The 18,714-nt window shown below is 38.8% G+C and overlaps 1 protein-coding gene across 1 annotated transcript in view; it reads left to right on the forward strand.

Annotated features, from left to right (window-relative positions):
• Positions 1-18,714, forward strand: part of CHP1 (calcineurin like EF-hand protein 1) — a 34,006-nt gene that overhangs the window by 12,262 nt on the left and 3,030 nt on the right. Inside the window, exons 3-5 of the mRNA XM_052646518.1 lie at positions 4,230-4,310; positions 8,038-8,165; positions 17,160-17,221. Of these exons, the coding sequence (XP_052502478.1) occupies positions 4,230-4,310; positions 8,038-8,165; positions 17,160-17,221 (271 nt within the window). The remainder of the gene's footprint in view (positions 1-4,229; positions 4,311-8,037; positions 8,166-17,159; positions 17,222-18,714) is intronic.

An 18,714-nucleotide genomic window follows, 5' to 3' on the forward strand; every position in this document is an offset into this window, starting at 1 on the left:
CAGACCAGTTAAACCCTGCAAGGAAGTTATTACTGAAACTACTAGTTGGCTGTGTTGTTATATATCACTTTTAAAAAGATTACCTATAATTTTTAAGAGATTGTGTCCTAAGTGGTAGCCATTTATCTGCTTAAAAACTGAGTGCCTGTGAGATTCATTTTCTTGTTTGACTTTATCCAGAGGATTGATGATTTCAATATCCTGGATAAGCTCTTGCTTTGTACAGAGTGCTCTCAGTCATTCCATAATGGAGTTTCACAGATGAGAACCATGATGCCAATCCAATTCTCATTTTTTTATTATAGTAGGTAATCTTTTTTTTTTTTACTCTCTTGAAAGCTTCAAATATATCTTCCTGATGTTCTGAAATTTCACAAAATTGTATCTTTTTGTGGGTTATTTTTCATTATCCATTCCTTGGTATCAGGTGAACTTTCTCAATCTAAAAATATGTCCTTTGGCTGGAAAGTTTTCTTTTGTTATTTGTTTATTTCCTCCCTCTCTTCTTTCTTACTGATTTTTATGCCTTTTCTATTGGTTGGCTATTGGACCATCATGACTCAGTTTTCCCATATTTTCTGACTGATTTTTTTCCTTTGCTTTCTGGAAGATATCCTCAAATTTATTTTATAGACCTTTTGATGAACTTGTCTACAATCACATTTTTAATTTCCAAAAAAGTTTCTTGTTCTCTGACCTCTACTCTATCATAGTAGCTTATATTTGTTTTATAGATGCCAAAACTTATCAAATGTCTATTGGGTTACTTACTAGAATATTTCAAACTCTCTTTTGTTCCCTGAATTATCATTACATCTATTCATTTTGGGGCTTCCCAGGTACTCAGTGGTAAAGAATCTGCCTGCCAATGCAGGAGATGCATGTTCAGTCCTGGGATGGGGAGGATCCCCTGGAGGAGGAAATGGCAACCCACTCCAGTATTCTTGCCTAGAAAATCTCATAGACAGAGGAGTCTGGCAGGCTACAGTCCATGGAGTTGCAAAGAGTCAAACACAAGTGAGCATACACGCACGCTTTTCATCTTGATCTTACTCTTTTATGTTACTAATTTTTCCAAAATTCTGGTGAGCCTTAATTGTCCATTCCTATTTATGAAAAAGCCTGGATGGGGTAATGTAGAAAATGGGCATATGTTTGTTTGTGGTTGGTTTCTCACAGGGCTTTCCCTGGATGGAAGGACTGACGACAAGCCTTCTATACTCTGAGCAGGACCAGTAAGTTGGTAGACCTTACTTTAGGGCAAGTGGTTAGGGAGCAAGGGGACAGATTTGCAGTTCTCTTCCCCAAGTGAAAGGACTGTGTTCCTGGGAGCCAGCCTCCCATACTTGGCCAAAACCCTGCCCAGGTGGCTCTTCCAGTTTCTTTCCATAGCAGCTCCCCATTTTTATCCTGGGGACAAATGGTTTTATGTTCCTGGGATGGGTGCTGGCAGCAGTGGGCAGCTGGCCCATTCTTTAAAAGTTCTGGTAATTAATTTCCCTGAATGCTGTTAATACTTCTCTCTCCTGGCAATTCTGAGTGTGGTGCCTTGCTGAGGCTGCAGGGCAGAATGGCTATCATCAACTCTTCTACTCTGACTTATCACTACATTTGTGTCTGTCTTCTAACTTCCAGAATTGGTCAGAGTTCCTTGTCTACTAACACGCTCCTCCCACCCTGATTGTTTATGTCATGGCTGTATTCCCATGTGTATATTTTTACTGACATTTCAGAAGGGTTTAGAGAATGAGAGGAGGTAAACGTGTGTGTGATCACTTTCTCAACCAAAAGTCAGATGCAGCTTTGCAAATAAGTGACTGGCCCTAGAATACCCAAATAAGTAGCAAAGACTGGGTTTAGAACTTTGGCATTTTATATGAAAAATTCTACTATAAAACAGAAAACCAAGATCATTTTATCAAGATCAGTCAACAATAAGAAACTGTATATTGTTTAATAGTTTATAAACTGTTTCTTAATACTCTTTTATTTTTGTGTTGATGTTTTCAACTGTATTCCCCTTGATCTTAGAGACCTCATTGTATATACAATCTAAATTCTAAGAGTAGAATTAAAAAATGTCAAAAGACAGGGTTTAGAACCTTACTGATGTTGGAAATCCATGACTGGATTCCTCATGGAGACTGACAGAGTTAGGCTAGATTATGAACTCACCACTTGACACTAGACCTGGTATTTTAAACTGTGTCGTCTTGCAGCTAAAATTACTTAAGCTTGTTAGACATTAAACTGAGGTATGTGGCCTTGCAATTCACATTAGCCTTAATCTTCTTTTAAAAGGAAGTAGTTATTGTTTCTTAACCACTGTCAAACAAGAGGAGCTTACATTGTGTTGATAATGTGGACTTTGTATTACAGAACATATTATGTAGTAAGAGCTTAGTACATGTTTGTTGAATTATATAATCACGACCTCCATAATTTTCTTCAATAATTTTAAGCAACCTAGTTATCTTATGAATGTCTTCTTCTAGTTCATTTATTGATATAAAAATTATTACTCTAAATGATGGAAGATTAGAATCCAGAGTTATTATCCCAGAGCTTTGCGCTTAGTCCCCTAGGTCATTTCTTCCTTTGTCGCCACCAGATGTGGTGTTGTTTAATTACTTAATTAAGCATCCTGTAAATGTTCAACCACAAGAGGATCAGAGAGAGAGAGTTGAAGGCACCTGGGTAAAATATGAACATTTTGTTAGCATCTTATACAGAGAAGGTAGAGGAATGTTTTATCTCTTCTGTTAGTAAATGTCTTGAAAGCAGGAATCATTTTTTTTGAGTTTATATCCTTTTTACCCCCTTCTTATCTGGAAATAATTGCCAACCTACAGAAAAGTTACAAAAATAATGCAAAGAACTTCATATACCCAGTACCCAGATTTACCACTTGTTAACACTTTGCCACATACTTTAGTGTGTATTCCCTATAATTAGGAGATTCTCATAGCAAAATCGAGAAGTTTAGCATTTTCTATGCATTATATAAAATTCTGTATTCTATATGGCCCATATTCCACATTTATTTATTGACTCAGTAATTTCCTTCACACAGTTTTGTTTTTTTTCCCTAGTCTAGGATCATGCATTGAGTTCTGTTGTATGTCTCTTTAGTCAGTTCTCTTTGATCTCAAACAAGCCTCTGCTTTTCTCTGTCCTTCATGACATTGATATTTTATAGATATATTGTCTCTGTTGTAGATAGCTTTATATTTCTGGCACAGGATATCAACCCAGGAATTTTTTTTTCTTTTTTTTTTTTGAGAAAATAGTTACTAAACATTTTTGGGGAGAGCACCTTTCTTTCAAAAAGTTTAGTGAATATGGGAAAGAAGTGTAGGTTTTTTAGGAAAAAGAGCATATGTTTTGACTTACAGTTGTTATTTAGTCACAGACTTAGTTTTAAATTATAGTTCTTCCACTTTTTACCTTTGTAAGCTGGACAGGTTACTTTATGTCACTGACTCACAACTTCCTCAGCTCTGAAAGGGTACAGATAAAGTGTTGACATGAAAAAATGAGATAAAGTATATTAACAGAGTAGCACATGATGTGTATAGGGTGAATGGAAATTAACAATATTCACTTTAACAGACTTAAAGTTGTGAGAGGATGACTGCTCTTGCCGTGTTCAAGGGTTAAATACTTCTCTAGCTCTAGACTGTAGAAGGCACTGGAGGAAAGTCCAATCAGAGCAAGGAAGCATGGAATCAGTTAACGCATTTTGTTCTCTACTGAGATGTAAATATCATCTAAGAATTCCTTGCATTTCTTAAGTGCTGTATATCTTCTTACCAAGGGTATGGAGGCCACTCTGAATTTTTCCTCCCATGTTCAAGCTCTTTGGTGTTTGATACTTTGCAGTTGCTGTTCCTTCTACAAACTTAATAACTAAGTGCAAAGTGGTCATGTTCAAAGAATCATTTACAAGGACAGCTTACAAGGATTTGCTTGTTGGTTGATTTACTGACATAACCTGTGTGCTGAATTCATTGGAATGTGACATAGTCAAATCTGGCTTCTTCCACTCCTGAGCTGGTGCAAGAAACACTTGGCAGCTATTAAAGTGCTATTCTTTGCAGTTATTTGGTATAATTTGCCACAGAAGTAAATTCCAGGAGGTAATATTCTTGCTCGGTTGTACTCTTGCATGACCGAAGGAGTTCATGCAAGGGCCAATGGTCTCTAACCCAAGGTGATTCTCTTGGCAGCCGGGAAGACTTTCAGCGGATTCCAGAACTTGCCATCAACCCACTGGGGGACCGGATCATCAACGCCTTCTTTCCAGAGGGGTGAGTCCTTGCAGGTGTTGGACTTCCTTTTGGAGGCTAATCTGGAGTATTGATATTGGTTGGGTTATCTCAGACCATGATCTTCCTCCTATTGGACATTCCTAACTCAGTCATATCTATAATATCTCTACCCTCTCCCTAGCTCATTTTCACAGTTCTGTCTTTAATCTCTGTTTATCTTTGATGTAAAACTAAACATTTTAAAAACTATGAGATTATTTCAAATTTATAGAAAAGTTGCAAAATTTGCAAATAGTATGATGAACACTTGCATGTCTTTTGCCCAGATGCATCTGTTGTTGTATTGTTAATATTTTGCCTCATTTGTGAGTGCTGTCTGTCTCAGTCCTAGCCAATAAAAACATCATTCAAGCCACATACATAGTTCCTACCAATTTTCTAGTAGTCACATTTTAAAAAGTAAAAATAAACAAGTTAAATTAATTTTGGATAAACAAGCTAAACTAACTTTGGCAATATATATTTTATTTAACCCTGATATATCTAAAATGTGTAAATCAGTATTTTAAAATTATTGTAGTATATATTCTTTTTCATAAGTCTGGCATCTATTGTGTAATTTATTAGCCATACCTATCAAGTGCTATAAGAATATTAATATAAAATATGTTTCTTCCAGCTTTATTGAAATGTGACTGACATGTAACATTGTATAAATTTACGGTGTACAACTTAGTGATTTTATATATGTATATATTGGAAAATGATAACCATAATAATATTAATGAACACATTCATCATCACATATAGTTACTTTTTTCTTGTGATAAGAACTTTTAAGATCTCTCAGCAGCTTTCAAAGATACAATTCAGTGTTGTTATCTATAATCACCAGGGTATATATTTCACCCCCAGAATATATTTATCTTACAATTTGATACCTTTTGACCACCTTCATCCACTTCCCCTATAGTCTACTTCATTCTAATATATTATTGATATTCCAGTTTTCTCAGTTTATCCAACAATCTCCTTCCTCCACTGTAGGATCCAGTCTGGCTCAGTTGTTGTCATATATTCTTAGCCTCCTTTAATCCAGAACATTACTTTTCTTTTCTGACACTGGCTAAGAATATAGTTCCCCTACCACACACACACTTTCTCAAACAGAACTAGGCATTTGATATGCTTCACTAAAACTAATATACTGCCTTCAAAGTACTGAGTCAATATTTAATGAATCGATTAGGTACCTTTTGCTGAATAAAGCTTATCATATAATCTTGTTTTAAGTAACAATCTCTTTAACAGTGTCTTCCTGGTTCCTTGTGACTTGTTTATATGACCCAGAGGACTTTTAAAATGTTACATGGTTGCCAGTTCTTAATGAGACTAAAGTGTCAGTGAAAACACTCAGGTAAAATAAGTGGAGACGGAATTGTAGAACTCTGAATTGAAAAAAAAGGAATTTGCAAGTTGAGAAGTTGGTCCCTCAGGAGGCTTGAGTGACAGAGAAGACTAGCAGCCAGTTCCTGTGAAGACAGCGCTCAGAGACTGAGACCTGCCCTGTTCAGGTTCACGTTGACCATGCGTGATCATCTGTTCTTCCTTGTTTTCTGATTTTTTGTCTCCCTGTTTGTTTCAGTTGTGGTTTTAGTGCTGAATTCTTGTCTTTTTTAAACTTCTTTTCTTTAGCCCTTGCAGAGAATTGAACTGTGTCCAGGGATGACTTTCGCTGCTGTGTTTTGTTTCTAAACCTTTTGCAGTGCAAAGTAAACCCTGCAGTCATTTGCCAACCTTTTTTTTTTTTTTTTTTTTTTTAGTGTTCTCTAGTCACATTGATCATTTGAAAAAGCAGCTGTGGAAAGCTGTTTTAGAAAGGCCAGACCACCTTCGTTGTGACTGTAGTGGTGCCTGTCATCTTATTAATTGATCTCTTGTTAAGGACACAGTGCTGATGTACTCGAGATATGTATGAGGAGGCTGAGGATGACACTGAGCTACGCTGCTAGGCAAGCCCCTGTCTGCTTCTTGCTCTGTCACAAATAGATATTTGACTTCTAGGTTGTATGCAGGTTCAATTTGTTTTTGTTTTATTTTATTTTATTTTATTTATTTATTTTTCACTGCACTGAGTTTTTGTTGCTGCACTTAGTCTTTCTCTAGTTGTGGCAAATGGGGGCTAGTCTTTAGTTGTGGCGCAGGGGCTTCTCATTGTGGTGATTTCTTCTGTTGTGGAGCCTGGGCTCTAGGGCTTAAGAACCTCAGTAGCTGCAGCACGTGGGCTCAGTAACTTCAGAGCATGGGCTCTAAAGTGTGGGCCAAGTTGCCCTGCGGCATGAGGCTTCCTCCTGGGACTGAACCTGTGTCCCCTGCATTGGCAGGCGGTTTCTTAAGCACTGGATCACCAGGGAAGTCTCTCAGTTTTGTTTTGTTTTTTTTTTTTATAGAATGAGATTTGAAAGTAGAACATTGGTATTTAGTTTCCTTTTACTCAGAGACACTATGTCAGTGAAATATGTTTACCTATTTGTTCTGGCATATGACTCTGGTCTTACTACACATTCCAAGATTCCTCAACTCTGACTCACATTTTTTAGAGGTAATAAAAGGTCATTCTTTTGAGTACAGAGGGTTCATGACCTAGCATTTGAACTCTACCTTTAGAAGGTCTCCGATCTGTATGTCTGCTTGTGCTTGAGACCCGATATACCACATCTATTCAATGGGGACAAAGATTAGGATTTATTTTTAGGTAGCCACAGGAACAAGACAACCTGTTCTCTCCATGACTGCCTTAGATAAATAACTATTCACATGGGACATTCTTTTTCAATATTAAAAAACATTCTTTATTCATTCAAGTTTTTGAATTATTTCTTATAAGGTTACTGATTAACTGTGGCACAATAAAAAGATTTTCTCTATCAGTACTGAAAAAGCTTTATACATAAAGAGGTCTTTCAAAGCATTCTGAGGAAAATATCTATCCAACTATGAGGGAATAATAAAATCATAATACAGCCACACAATTATGCAGATGGTTAAAATGTTTTGAAGTGTTTATATTGGTTAGAGACATGCCTAAAAGTTTTTAAAAAGCCAGCTACAAAATTACATATGCAGTATGTTCACAGTTCTCCAAAAAGCATAGAAAAATTACTGGAAGATATATTAACAATGATTCTAACTGATTGGTAGAACTAGAAGTGGTGTTTTTCTACTTTTAATCAAAATTTCAAAATGTATTTATTGATTCTGTGACTAAATAAACTTTATGTCAAAAGCAGTTGTTGTATAATATGCCTTAACTTTAAAATATCACTAGGTATATATGACTGCAGGGGAGATATGCAAGATGGATAGGGAGACATTTGGATGAAATGGCTAACTTGCTGTTCACTTCAGAGCCTGAAGCAGTGAGTTCAAGTGTTGGCTTGTCTGATAGCACAGCCCAGCTGCTACTTATAGTCCTCTTTGGGAAAAGAAATTTAAGTAAATTTAATAGGTAACTGACTCTGGTAAGTCCTGTTACCTTTCTAACTCCGGTTAATCATTTATAAAGTAAGAATAATAATACCTACCTCAAAGGATTGTAGCAAGACTTAGCTGAAAATATTTTATGAACTCTAAAGTACCATGCATATGGAAAGAGACTTCATTAAATGGACCTTCAGGCCACTCTAGCTATAACTGTTAATATATTAAATTAATAAGAAATAATCACCTTGATTGACATGTTCTTTTTGTTATCTTTCGTGTTCAGAGAGGACCAGGTGAACTTCCGAGGATTCATGAGAACCTTGGCTCATTTCCGACCCATTGAGGATAATGAAAAGAGCAAAGATGTGAACGGACCAGAACCACTCAACAGCCGAAGCAACAAACTGCACTGTAAGGAGATAGTCATCTGGCTTAAAATATTTGCTTTTCATTTCTTACACATCATTTATTTATTTGTTCATTTACTAAACAATCATTTATTTGAACACAGTGGTTAAGAGCTCAGACCCTGGAGCTAAACTGGCTGGATTTGAATCCTAGCACTGCCACTTTTCGGCCCTGTGACGTTGGGCAGGTTACTTCAGATCTTTGGGCTGCAGTTTCTTTTTCTGTAGAATGGGATATTAAGAGTTTTCACACAGGAAGGTTGTAAAGATTTGATGGCAGATCTTTATCTTCATCAAGTGCTAGAGTAACAGCAGTGAAAAAGATCCAGCCCACCTTAAAATTTGACAGATGCTGGGATGTCACTTAAGAGGGGTGGACAGCCAGGTTAGTGAAAGATTTCATTTTTCTCCCCATGCCTCTCGCCTCCTTTCTTTGGGTACTTAGATTTCCCTCTGTCCTTTATTGGTTTGTGTAGGATATTGCCTAATCCCTTATAATACTTCTCCAAGAAATTGAAATTGATTTCTCTTTTCATTTAACACAAGTTGAAGTTGAAATTATATTGAATTGGTTTTGCCAAGCTTCTGTTACTGGGGTGCCCACCAAATTTTCACTAGATGACTTAAAGAAAAATTAAAAGGCTTTATAACATTGAAACAAATATGGATAAACTATAGGATATAATGCTAAATTTATATACATTTGAGAGATGGTACATGAAACTTAAAGCTTTAATTTGTAGCCCTTGGCCCATATCCCCAGATCTCCCTTGCCATAGGAGTATGAGTCCACTCCTCCTCTATTTCAGGTAGAGTTTGAGAAGTACTGAAATAAATATTGTTGTATAAGACAAGAAAGGATTTTGAACCCAAATAATAAAACACTGCTCTTCTTCACTACAAAATCGTATACCTTAGTGAACAGCAAAAGACTTGAATACAAACAAAATTGAATATAGAAGAAAACAGAATTCTGATGAATTGTTCTCAAGTTTATTGGATACTCTGTGTTTATTAGTGAATTTCCCTTTCTTTTTTCAAGACTAAGTACTGTTTGAAACAAAGCCTTGTGTCTTAATGTTTTATGAGGTTTAGTGTATATTTAGTACAAGTTTGCCTGATGCTGGCATTAGTATAGGAGATTATTTTCTTATTCATTGTTGTCAGACCAGGAGTTGATCAATAATTGAAAAAGTTGGCTTTAGCATGGAATCAGAAAAGGATGCATGGCTTAACATTTTAATTTACCTTAAAATATTTAAAAACAGATTCATTGGCCAACCTCTGGATGTAGGACCAAGAGTTGTTTTGGTTTGTTTTTTTAGAATTATTTCTTTCCTTTTATTATTTAGTTTTTAATTGGAGGATAATTGGTTTACAATGTTTTATTGGTTTCTGCCATACAACAACGCAAATCTGTCTTAAGTATATATTGTTTTGTTTTAATAAAGTTCTGTGGATGGGAGTCGTGTGACATCTTTTGCACAGAACCTATCTGTAATGTATGGTCTAAGGTTTCTGGTTGCAGTTTCTTTTCAGTGGAAAGAGGACTTAAAGGTACTTGGAAAGCATTCTGAGAATAGAATTTTCCAGGTGTTTACATTTCTTCCTTCATCTTTTACACTTGTCCTGCCACACTTTCACAACAGTTTTGTTTTGTTTTTTTTTTTCTCTCTTCAGTGACTTGATTTTGAGTCTTTCAAAAGCTGTTAAACTAATTTTCATTTAAAAAATAACTTTTCACATATGTTTCATTTCCTATTAAGTTATACAGTGTTATGAAAAGTACAGATAGCACAATTCTAAGAGAGTTGACACACCTGACTCTTGGTAAGGATCCAATTCAGCAGGTGGAGTAGACACTCCAGAGTCGCCCATTGGCTGCAAGAATGCTGTGTGCTGTCAGCTGGAACGACTGCAGAGGGGAGGGGAGTGTCTGTGGATCAGTGAGTTGGTTAAGGAGAAAACAGTTCAGAGACATTCTGTGCTCTACAAAACTATGCTTACTTTTAGGTTATCAGATGTAATACCGACCCATTACCTGAATTCCCATTACAGCGTGGGCTCTACCTTTTTCAAGTCATGAATTCCCTTAGCAGTCTGGTGAATACTATCAATCTCATCTCAGAATGTTTGTGAAAGTATAAAGTGAAACACATACAATTATATTGAAATACTATTAACAAAATGTTAAAACAACTTTGTGATGCAGTGATACTTCCATATTCTATGCTAAATAACAGGATGTGATTTGGAGCCCTTTGGCTATAGAGCAGCTCTGTATCTTGATTGTGGTGATGGTTACATGAAACTACATAGGTGATAGAATTGCTTACTCCTTGGAAGAAAAGTTATGACCAACCTAGATAGCATATTAAAGAGCAGAGACATTACTTTGCCAACAAAGGTCCGTCTCGTCAAGGCTGTGGTTTTTCCATTGGTCATGTATGGATGTGAGAGTTGGACTGTGAAGAAAGCTGAGCCCCGAAGAATTGATGCTTTTGAACTGTGGTGTTGGAGAGGACTCTTGAGAGTCCCTTGGACTGCAAGGATATCCAACCAGTCCATTCTAAAAGAGATCAGCCCTGGGTGTTCTTTGGAAGGAATGATGCTGAGGCTGAAACTCCAGTACTTTGGCCACCTCATGCAAAGAGTTGACTCATTGGAAAAGACTCTGATGCTGGGAGGGATTGGGGGCAGGAGGAGAAGGGGACGACAGAGGATGAGATGGCTGGATGGCATCACCGACTCGATGGACATGAGTTTGAGTGAACTCCGGGAGATGGTGATGGACAGGGAGGCCTGGTGTGCTGCGACTCATGGGGTCGCAAAGAGTTGGACACGACTGAGCGACTGAACTGAACTGAACACATGCTTGCACATGTACGCATGTGAAGCCTGGATAAACTCTGTGGGTTGTACCACTGTCGGTTTCCTGGTTTTGATGGTATGTTATAGTTATGCAGGATGTTACCTGCAGAGAGCCTGGAGTGAAGGGTATATGCAGAGGCTCAGAGAGATATTTGTACATCCCCATTTGTGGTGGCGTTATTCATAAGAGCTAAAATGAGAAAGCAACCCGTATTCATGAGTGAATGAATGGATAAGCAAATTCATTAATTCACATTGACCCTAAAGAAAATATTCCAAGTAGCATTAGTGGATATGGTAGTTACTTAGTGTATCAGCTAGGATACCTTCAGCTGAGTCAGCTGACTTCAACAGTAAGGAGCTGTATTATCGCACTTTACAAGTGAAGTAGGGCACGTGTCAGGGTTGATTGTGTTGTCAAGGACCCAAGGTTTTCCTGCTGCTCTGCTCTGCCATCCTTAGGGTCTGCTTCATCCAAAGCTGTGGCTCCTCATGGTCACATGATGGCTCTAGTGGCATTTAGGCTATGTGCTTCCCTGTTCATATCTGACAGTGGGAAGACAGAGACAGACAGGATGCCCCCTAAGCCATGGATGAGCTTCTGTTAGGAAGGGAGAAGTCCAGGGTGCCACAGAAATGGCAGAGTTTAGGGTGAGATAGAATAACAAGTGCAAGTTATGCATAGTTCTTACCATTACTTTAGTCTTGGCTTTCAGATCGACTTTTACAGAAAGCTGAGCATGAATTAGAATGCGGCTTAGGATCACATTCATGTGAGGAGACCAGTGAGACCAAGCTACAGGAGGAGTCCTTGATGTCTGCTTCTCTGTCTATAGATTGGTTTTTCTGAATTTACCACAGAGCTGTGGAAGCAGCAAGAAGGTGCTTCTTGTTGTCGACCGAAGAGAACAGCTGAACATCATATACCTAGCAACACGTCTGCTACTAAGGCAAATTTGTTTACCGTCCATCTTCCTCAGAGGATAGTCTCGTCAGGAACTCTGAGCGCGTGCTTTGTCCTATCTGTTTTTCATGCCACAGTGAAAGAATGTCAAGGATAGTTAACAAGGCTGAGCTGTACCTATGTAGGCACAGGCCCAAGCACACAGAGTACTGCTCTTCTGTCTGTCTCCAGGAATGGTTCCTTATTATTCTCTTCAGGTCGGTGAGGTTATAATGTCTTATGTGGAAGGTACAACCCATCTTAGAATGTTCCAGAGCATGGTAAGCAAGGGAGGGGTCGATAAGCTTCCATTTTGGTATTCTGTTTGTCCTCTGAAGTAATTTGTTTTTTATAACACATAATGAGTAATGTGGGAAATGAGTCTGCATGAAGACATTTTATTTGGATGATGAAGAGTATTGGTGAAGTGGAGTTTGGGAGAGTAGCCAAGAAGAAACTGAGCAGCATTATTCACAGTGGCTAAAAGGTCAGAGCAGCCCAGGTGTCCATCAGCAAATGAATGGACACAAAACGTGGTATGTGCATTCAATGAAATATTATTTGGGCTTCAAAAAGGAAATTCTGTCACATGCTACAACATGGATAAATTTACTTGATACTAAACAATAAGACCAACACAAAAGGATGAATATTATTTGATTTCTCCTGTGTGAGGTTCCTAGAGCAGTCAAATTCATAGAAAGTTGCCAGGGCCTAGAGGCAGTGGGAAATAGGGAGTTATTGTTTAATGGGTCAGAATTTGAATTGGGGAAGATGAAAAAGTTCTGGAGGTAGATGGTGGTGATGTTTACACAACAGTGTGAAAAGTACTCAGTTGTATACTTTAAAAGGGTCAAGTTTATTTTACTACATTTTTTTTAAAAGAAGTAACAGTGATTAAAAGGTAAAAGTCTGACTGAGTGCTTTCATTTTCTTTCATTAAAACCAAATTGAATGCCAGACACTATTTTAGGCCCAGGATACAATGATGCATACATCAGAAAAGGTCTTTACTTTCATAGACCTTATGATCCAATAAGGGAGACAGACTATTTGGAAAAAGACAAATGAATAAACAGAATTTGTGATCATGGCAACTTCTGTGAAGAAAATGAATATGGTGAGAAGAGAAATGGATGGGGGTGTCACTGCTTTAAAATGAGGGGTTGGGGAAACCTTTGTGAGGAGTTGAAGCTTTAGCTAAGAATGAGCCAACCATGCCAAGAATAGGAGAAGTATGGTCTAGGCAGAGGGGACAACTGGTGTAAAGGTCCTTGGGTAGAAATGAGTGCTTGATGTTCATAGGACAACGAAGCATGATCAGGAAAAGAGTGAGAGGACGGCAGAGGAGAGAAGAAAGCTGAGAGGTGACGCGGGTACATGACACTGATTGAGCTCTTCCTGTGTACCAGACACTGTTTAAGATGCCATTCATGTGCTAATGCATTCAGTCCTCAACCCTCTGAGGTGGATTCTGTTACTCTCACCTTGCACCTCTTGGACAGCTGGGGAACAGAGAGGTTAAGTGACTTGTTTGCTTAGACATAGTAAGTAGGCTGTCAGAGGCAGGACTCAGCAGAACCAGAGTCTTAACCACTGTGCTGTATTGCTCTGATGTCAACATCAGGAGCTCAGAGGAGGGAGCCAAGCTGGAGATGCCCATTTGGGAGCCATCAGCATTAGATGGCATGTAAAGCCCTGAGGCTAGAGGTGAGAAACTACACTTCTGGAGACAGGAGAGTCCCAAGTCACAGACCAGGAATGGGGGAAAGGGACAGGAAGAGAGGAAAGAGAGAAGGTAAACAAATGTCTCAGTCATTTGGCGTTTGACCATTAGTTATCTCAGGGAAAATGCTGGTTCTACTGGTTCAGGACAAGAGCTGATTGACGGGAATCCAAATCAGTTAAGAAATTACTGTTAACCGCAGTTTTTTCTAGAAGACTGTATCACGTGATCTCTCTAGTTACCCCCTCTGCTGCTGTCTAGTCTGTTCAAGCTGCTTTAACAGAATACCATAGACTAGGTGACCTAAGCAGACATTTGTCCCAGTTCTGGAGACTAGACTCAGATCAGGTTGCCAACATGGTCTGGTTCTTGGTAGGGGCCCCTCTTCTGGTTCACAGTCTTCTTGCTGTCTTCTCACATGGGGAGGGAGGTGGAGACAGAAAGAGAGAGGGATAAAGAGATCTCCTGTCTCCTGTTTTAATAAGGGCATTAATCTCATCATGAGGGCCCCACCCTCATGAGCCAATCTAACCCTAAAACATTGGGGTTAATGGTTCCCACACAAGAATTTGAAACATTCAGTCCATGGCAACTAGGTTTCAAAAATTAGCTTTTCAGGTTTCTCTAAATACTTGGTCAGAAAGAAATGTGTTTATTCCAGTACCCAATTAAGAAATTCAGAAGCATATTTATGGGCTATATAGCAAACAGATTTCTATCCCTGCTGCTGCTGTTGCTAAGTCGCTTCGGTCGTGTCCGACTCTGTGCGACCCCATAGACAGCCTCCTACCAGGCTCCCCCGTCCCTGGGCTTCTCCAGGCAAGAACACTGGAGTGGGTTGCCATTTCCTTCTCCAATGCATGAAAGTGAAAAGTGAAAGTGAAGTTGCTCAGTCGTGTCCTACTCCCAGTGACCCCATGGACTGCAGCCCACCAGGCTTCTCCGTCCATGGGATTTTCCAGGCAAGAGTACTGGAGTGGGATGCCATTGCCTTCTCCGTTTCTATCCCTAAATCACCCTAAACATTCCTTAGTAAATAACACATTTTGTGTTATTTTAGAATGATAACAGCATTTGCAGAAGAAAGAGGGTGTGTGTATGTGTTTAAATTTGTATTCTATATTGAACTATAGTTGATTTACAATGTTGTGTTAGTTTCAGGTGTATAGCAAAGTGATACAGTTATGCATGTACATTACATTTGTTCTTTCTCAAGTACTGTATTAAACACACATTCATTGTGGAGCACTTATGATCCTGTCCCTTCCCTGGGAGTCAAAAACTTCCTAATCATATAAATCTCAAATTTGGTAAACATAGTTACTCAACTAACCAAATTAAAGAAAACTGACAAACATCAGGAAAAGTCTTTCCTATTTATTCCCCCTTTGAGAATTTTAATATGTACCTTACAAAAAGTAAATTGGATTTTTCTAAAATTTTTACCTGGTCTTTTAGTGGACTCACCGCCCTCCTCCCTCTTTTTTTTTTTTCCTTTTGGTGGAGGCAAGGGGTGATGTTTAAACTTGTAGATATTCATCCCTGTTTTCGTGCCTTTGCTCTCAGTGTTAGCTCTTCCTGGAATCCATCCTTTATCAGATTTCTGTTTATCTTTCAATACCTTGTTCAAATGTTACTTGAACCAGAAAGACACATCTGCAGTGTGCTGTGTTCCCTGGTATTTCATATGTATGATAGCATTTAGAATGTAGTAAAGTGCATAGTGCGTGTTGTTCTCTACTGGATTGTGAATTCCAAGGACCAGATCTAACTCTGTGGATCTTGGTAACTATAAAGCAACGGATCCATATCCGTTTAGTATTTTCAGTAACTTCAGTACCTTCAGTACCTTTTGGTTTTCAGTACTGAAAAGCAAAAATCTTAGCAGCATACTTGAAGTGATTCAAAGCCTCGAAAGTACAACATTCAGCTATTGTGTGGTAGTCACATCCTCAGTGTGACGTCTCACAGTGCCTATAAAATCATCCAGTGTTACCACACTGTTCACTTGGTGGCACTTTAGGAACATGACAGTGTCTGAGTGATTTCTGCTCCTCTGAATCCTCTCTCTCAAATGCCCTAGTTTCTAAAAGATCTATCTATGATGTTAAAGAGAAAGAAGCATGAAGAGGCCAGGACACCACCAAATGCTTGGTCTTTCTGTTGGAGACAAGTTCTTTACTTTCAGGACTCCCAAGTGGAAGAGGATTATGTCAAGTCTTATGTGAGGCAAAATGAAGACTATAGCCTGGGACACAGCATTTCAGATAGCTCTGAGAAACTGCTCCAAAGAGGCAGTGGGGAAAACCAGTATATACGTGATTTGGGTGAAAGGGCAGTACTTGCAGTCAGGCACGTATATTTTGCAGAAAGTTTTTGCTAGTCTTGTGAAGGTTAATGCTCATCATGAGGAGCAGACATCACCATGAAGGATTTCAGTGCTTTTCTAGATAATGAGAAGATGCAAGAATTGGTCTCATAAAATTGGCTCCTGAAAATATATAACTATCTGAAGACCTGTCCTGCCAGTTTTTCCCAGAGCACAGAGTACCTCATTTCTGTTGTCCAGCCTGAACTCCTTTCACAGGGTGTTGAAAATCAGTGGCTGCAGAAACACATGATTTAATATTGTAGAGGTGGATGGCAAGTGCCAATTTGTAGTTGACAGTTATTTGAAATGTGACAGAAATTTGCCGAAGCGGTCATTTCCCACAGTGATATGTCCTGTAGTCTGCTGCTTGGTGCCTGAATGGCTTCTGCCGTTGACTCTCCCTGACGGTGGTGCCTGGAAGACTTGACGGGCTGGGTAGAGACGGCCTAACTGACAGAATCCCTGATGGGATTTGGGTTTTTTGTGTGTTGGGGGAGGGGGAGTTAACATTCTAAGTTAAGAAAAAGGACATTCGATTTATTAAGTTTTTTGATTTCTCCAATGAAAGGCCGTGTTTCATCCATGCTAAGATGCCATCATTTATGAGATGCATCCTAGTTCCTTAAAGTGTCTTAAAATCAGTTACAGTGTCTTTAAATCTCTACAAGTAAGGGCAGTTGCTCTTGGAAAAACTATTAATTCATTGTCAGTTTTCTGCCTGGTGTCCTTTATATACTTGGTTCCTTGAGAAGGGACGAAACATTATTGCTGCTGCTGCTGCTAAGTTGCTTCAGTCTTGTCCGAGTATGTGACCCCATAGATGGCAGCCCACCAGGCTTCTCCATCCCTGGGATTCTCCAGGCAAGAACACTGGAATGGGTTGCCATTTCCTTCTCCAGTGCATGAAAGTGAAAAGTGAAAGTGAAGTCGCTCAGTCGTGTCTGACTCTTAGTGACCCCATGGACTGCAGCCTACCAGGCTCCTCCATCCATGGGATTTTCCAGGCAAGAGAACTGGAGTGGGTTGCCATTGCCTTCTCTGCAAAACATTATTGAATTTCCACTAAATTCTTGTTTTTTCCTACCAGTTGCTTTTCGACTGTATGACTTGGATAAAGATGACAAGATCTCCCGTGATGAGCTGTTACAGGTATGTGGGAGAATTCCAATGCACACGGCTAGCTTGTGTTTGGGCCCTGCTGACTTAGTGATATGGACAGGAATTGTTCTTTCCTTCAGTAAGCTTTTATTTAACACCTGCTATATGCAGCGTCCTGTCCTGCATATATAGGATAAAGCAGAACAGATGACCTGGGGAAACTTGAAATGGCTCATTGAGTTCTCACAGATGTCACCACTGTTTAAAAGGTAAGCACCGAAGAATTGATGCTTTTGAACTGTGGTGTTGGAGAAGACTCTTGAGAGTCCCTTGGACTGCAAGGAGATTCAACCAGTCCATCCTAAAGGAGATCAGTCCTGGGAGTTCATTGGAAGGACTGATGTTGAAGCTGAAACTCCAATACTTTGGCCACCTGATGTGAAGAGCTGACTCATTGGAAAAGACCCTGATGCTGGGAACGATTGGAGGCAGGAGGAGAAGGGGATGACAGAGGATGAGAAAGACTTCGCCTTCCAGTGCAGGGGGTGCCGGCTTGATCTCTGGTCAGGGAGCTAAGATCCCACATGCTTCATGGCCAAAAAACCAAAACATAAAACACAAGCCCTATTGTAATAAATTCAGTTAAAATTTTTAAAATGATCCACATCAAACAAAAAAACTTTTAGAAATTTTACAAATCTTTAGGATCCTAGGGGGCTAACACATTCAGGAATTTCCGTGGAGAGATTTCTCTATTTCAAGATAAAACTAAAAAGTAAAGTGCTTTCTAGTCCCCTTGAAGTGAGTCTGAACTCATTGCTTTGAGAAATCTTCTCAGTTGAAATTAAGGACCAACCCAGGGTATTCCTATTAATAATTTCTGTGTCATAGTAAAAACCAAAACAGTCTGCAGGTCAATGATTGTGTCCTTTGGTTTTGAACTGGGGACATCTTTTTTTTGTAGGAAGATTTCACTTTAAAATTGCTACATATGGGCTTCTGAGTTCTGGAGAGAAAAATAGAGGCAATCACTCTATAGTTGCAAGTTTTTATCCTCTGGTCCAGATCTAGCTGCCAGAAAGATATATTTTGGAATGGAAGGTTGATTTTTTCTTTTTTCCTATTAGTAAGATAAAAGAGCCTGCGGCAGGGTATGAGGAGGAGATCATGTGGCCAGAGTGCCAGTCAGTGACTAAAGTGTTCCTCAGGCCTGAAATGACTTTAGAATAAATGTGCTTGTGGATTATTGAGGTGTCAGAGGACTAATGTTATCCTAGCAAGAAGAGAATTTGAACATTTTACCAAAGTTTACAAAATTAACTTTTCTAAACTCTGCTATTTCTAAGACATTTGATAATATTAAGTTCTTAATTACTCGGTGGATATTAAAAAAAATTTGCTCTTTGTCGTAAGGAAAGTCTGAGTGTTCTTATTTTCCTAGTTTGATTTTTATAAAAAGTTCTGACTGAACTTTTAAGAGTGATGGATATATTTATTATCTTGATTGGGGTGATGGTTTCACAAGTATGTGTACATATGTCAGA

This window comes from Budorcas taxicolor, chromosome 10 (genome assembly GCF_023091745.1).
Source record: "Budorcas taxicolor isolate Tak-1 chromosome 10, Takin1.1, whole genome shotgun sequence".
NCBI lineage: Eukaryota > Metazoa > Chordata > Mammalia > Artiodactyla > Bovidae > Budorcas > Budorcas taxicolor.